The sequence below is a fragment of the Neltuma alba genome, unplaced genomic scaffold (genome assembly GCF_004799145.2).
Source record: "Neltuma alba isolate B1F8T4 unplaced genomic scaffold, ASM479914v2 tig00007927_pilon, whole genome shotgun sequence".
Taxonomy (NCBI): domain Eukaryota; kingdom Viridiplantae; phylum Streptophyta; class Magnoliopsida; order Fabales; family Fabaceae; genus Neltuma; species Neltuma alba.
In genome coordinates, this window is record NW_021634904.1 from 18,592 (window position 1) to 21,393 (window position 2,802).

General features: G+C 43.8%; 1 protein-coding gene across 1 annotated transcript; it reads left to right on the forward strand.

The window, feature by feature from the left end:
- On the forward strand, positions 1-2,019 carry LOC114753435 (uncharacterized). Its single transcript, XM_028942128.1, has one exon. It carries the CDS (start codon positions 136-138, stop codon positions 1,786-1,788), a length of 1,653 nt encoding a protein of 550 aa, XP_028797961.1. The 5' UTR covers positions 1-135; the 3' UTR covers positions 1,789-2,019.
- Positions 2,020-2,802: the final 783 nt, after the last annotated feature.

The following is a 2,802-nucleotide window of genomic DNA, read 5'->3' on the forward strand; positions in this document are numbered from 1 at the left end:
TGAGTCCAACCTAAAATCTCAAAACAAGACACAATTAGCCTCTTTCGACCACCAGTTCCTCATCCATCCCTGGGCTCCTCTGCTTCCAAGTTGTCCCTTCCTTCATCATTCATTCCTTCCATAAATTTCTCATTCATGGTTCATCTCCCAAACACCCCTACACGAGAGAGAGAAATCAAACTTAGCTTTCTCTCAATAATGGATATTTGGTCATGGATATGCGAGCTCCCCAACCTGGACGACTGGTCCGAATCACCTGTATTCGAACTCGTCAGTTCAGGCCAAGCTGATCAGGACGGCTCCACTCAGTCCGTCCATTTAAGAGCTGACCGGACTTCTGGGTCGGAATCTGAAGCTGCCGTGATTTTCACTGTTTGCTTGCAGGGGTTTCCCCCGCTCAACGCTGAAAAACCTCTCTGGGTCTCTGAGAAATGTCACGTTTCTAGAGAAAACCCATTCCTTCCTCTGATTGTACAGCTTGTTCAAGAGATCATAGCACTCTCCCCCAACGCGCCAAACAGTACGTGCCCAAGGGCACAGCTCCAGAAGCTCAAACCCGAGCCTATCGCGTGGGTCATGGACTCTCACTCGCTCGAATCCTTCTCCACCTTCTTCAACCTCGTCTTCATCTTACGCCTCTTCTGGCTCTGCGCCTGCGACGCCCCCAACGAAGCTGGCTCTCTCTATTTTCAATCATTACTACCTTCGGCGCTCGAAATCGTCTCATCGAGCCCGTTGCCGGTTCTGCGAACTTTCTTAGTCACCGTTGGTATAGACACGGAGTTATGCTTCATGCGCACCCTCGGGTACGTAGTGGCAAAATTGTGCATTTTCAGAGAGCTAGGCGTAGGATTACAGGTGTTGGTTCCGCCGCCATGTCGGAGCCCGGGATTTTCATACTCCACGGAGGCTCACGGCGTTTGGGCTCTGAAGGGCTATGCTTCGATGATGACTATGATGAAAGTGGCGAGTTCCGATGGTTTGAAACCTCAAATTCCTCGTCTTGATGCTAAGGAGTCAGTATTAAAGTACGCTCTTGCCCACCAGCAACTTGAGGCCCTCGTCCAGTTAGAATACTCCGTCGCTTTCAACGATGGGTTCATTCAGGTTCTTGCACGCATCGACAACATACGTCTTCACGTGGCGAAGCTCGGGTTCAAGAACCAAAACGACGAGGCGGAGTACGGCGAGGAGAAGCACTTCCCGTCAAGAGTTCGAATCTGGGTCGGCCCGGAAGTCGGAGCAACATACGTGGGCGGGTTGAGCTTGAGCCGATCAACAGGGAACGCGGAGAAAGAAGTGGAGATACAGAAAATCGTGAAGGGACATTTCCAGAACCTAAAACTTTCCAAGGGAAAAGCGGTGGCCAGGACATCTACGAAGACGAAGATGAAGAACTGGAGGATGGACCAAGAAGCGGAGGGGAACGGGGCAATATTCGATGCCGTTCTGTACGACAACGCGACAGGTCAGGAGGTGGCAACGGGGAGGCCGTACGGGGAAACAAGTGATGACCCGATTCATGGGTTGAGGAGGAGGTACGTGGGAGCGAATAGACCGTTTACAAAAACCGGGTCGGTGGTGCTCGCGGGGGACGAGTATGGAGAAGAAGTAGGGTGGAAGCTGAGCAAAGAGATGGAAGGGAGTGTGCTGAAGTGGAGGATAGGAGGGGAATTTTGGGTAAGTTATTGGCCAAATCAGGCAAAGACATCATTTTTTGAGACGAGGTACGTGGAATGGTGCGACGAGGTTGATTTGCCTCTTATTCCTGGCAAAATGATCGTATGATGGAACACACGACGGTGAAGAATTTATGTAAATATCCCATGAACTCTACAAAGATTATTAATCAATTAGCTTCTTGATGCTAGATAGATGTGGGTTAATTAGATTGCAATGTCAGGCGTAATGTAGTAATCCACATATGCACTACTCAAATGCTTCATATCTCCGAATTATATATAGAAGATATATGATATGAAAAGAATTCTAAAATAATTTTATTTATCAAATCACTAACTTAATCCTTTAATTTAAAATTTTAGTATTTTTGTATTTAAGTTTGAGCTTTTTTTTTTCCTTTTATTTTTACACTTCATTTGTTGCATGACAACGAGCGGCTTCTAATTAAATCGATAACACACCATTTTTCCTGAAACTTCAAACATGTTAATTACTCTGTGTGCAAGAGTGGTACTTCTCCCGTCCTTAATATAAAACCCATTTAACTAATTTAATTAGTTTAGAAAAGTTAGGTGAGTTAGTTAATTATAAGAAATGTAACATATTTTTCTTAAAACACCATAATCATCTTTCTTAGTACCCTCTCTCCCTCTTCTACCTGATTATGGTTGAAGGAATTTCTATAAGAGTAATTTAAAGAAAATTGATAAATATGATAAATGGGTTTTATATTTAAGACCAAAACCAACTCAAGAATTGGGTCTTATATTAAAGATAAGGGGAGTAATTAAGAAGAGACCGGTCGCGAAGAAGTCATATGAACGGTCCAACATTCATATTGATTATATACATTGCTCTATTCACGGCAGTGGTCACCGGGTATTCACTGGAGAATGAGATAATCATGCTGACACGTAAGTTTTTTTTTTCTTCCAAAAATATATGTAGAGGAAGGCAAAGCCTTGGGGAAAAAGAGAAAATAATTAAAATTAATAAGAAGAAAGTAATGAATAGCGTAAGCTAAGAACCAAATCCATAAATTAAAGAGCGAAGTGTAAAATGTTAGAGAAAATAATTACACAGTTGATTCACCCAACTAAAATAGTGGGACAGAGGGAG

What these genes read in the sequence shown, in the direction of transcription:
- LOC114753435 (XM_028942128.1), top strand. Translation starts at nt 136, where the DNA reads ATGGTTCATCTCCCAAACACCCCTACACGAGAGAGAGAAATCAAACTT.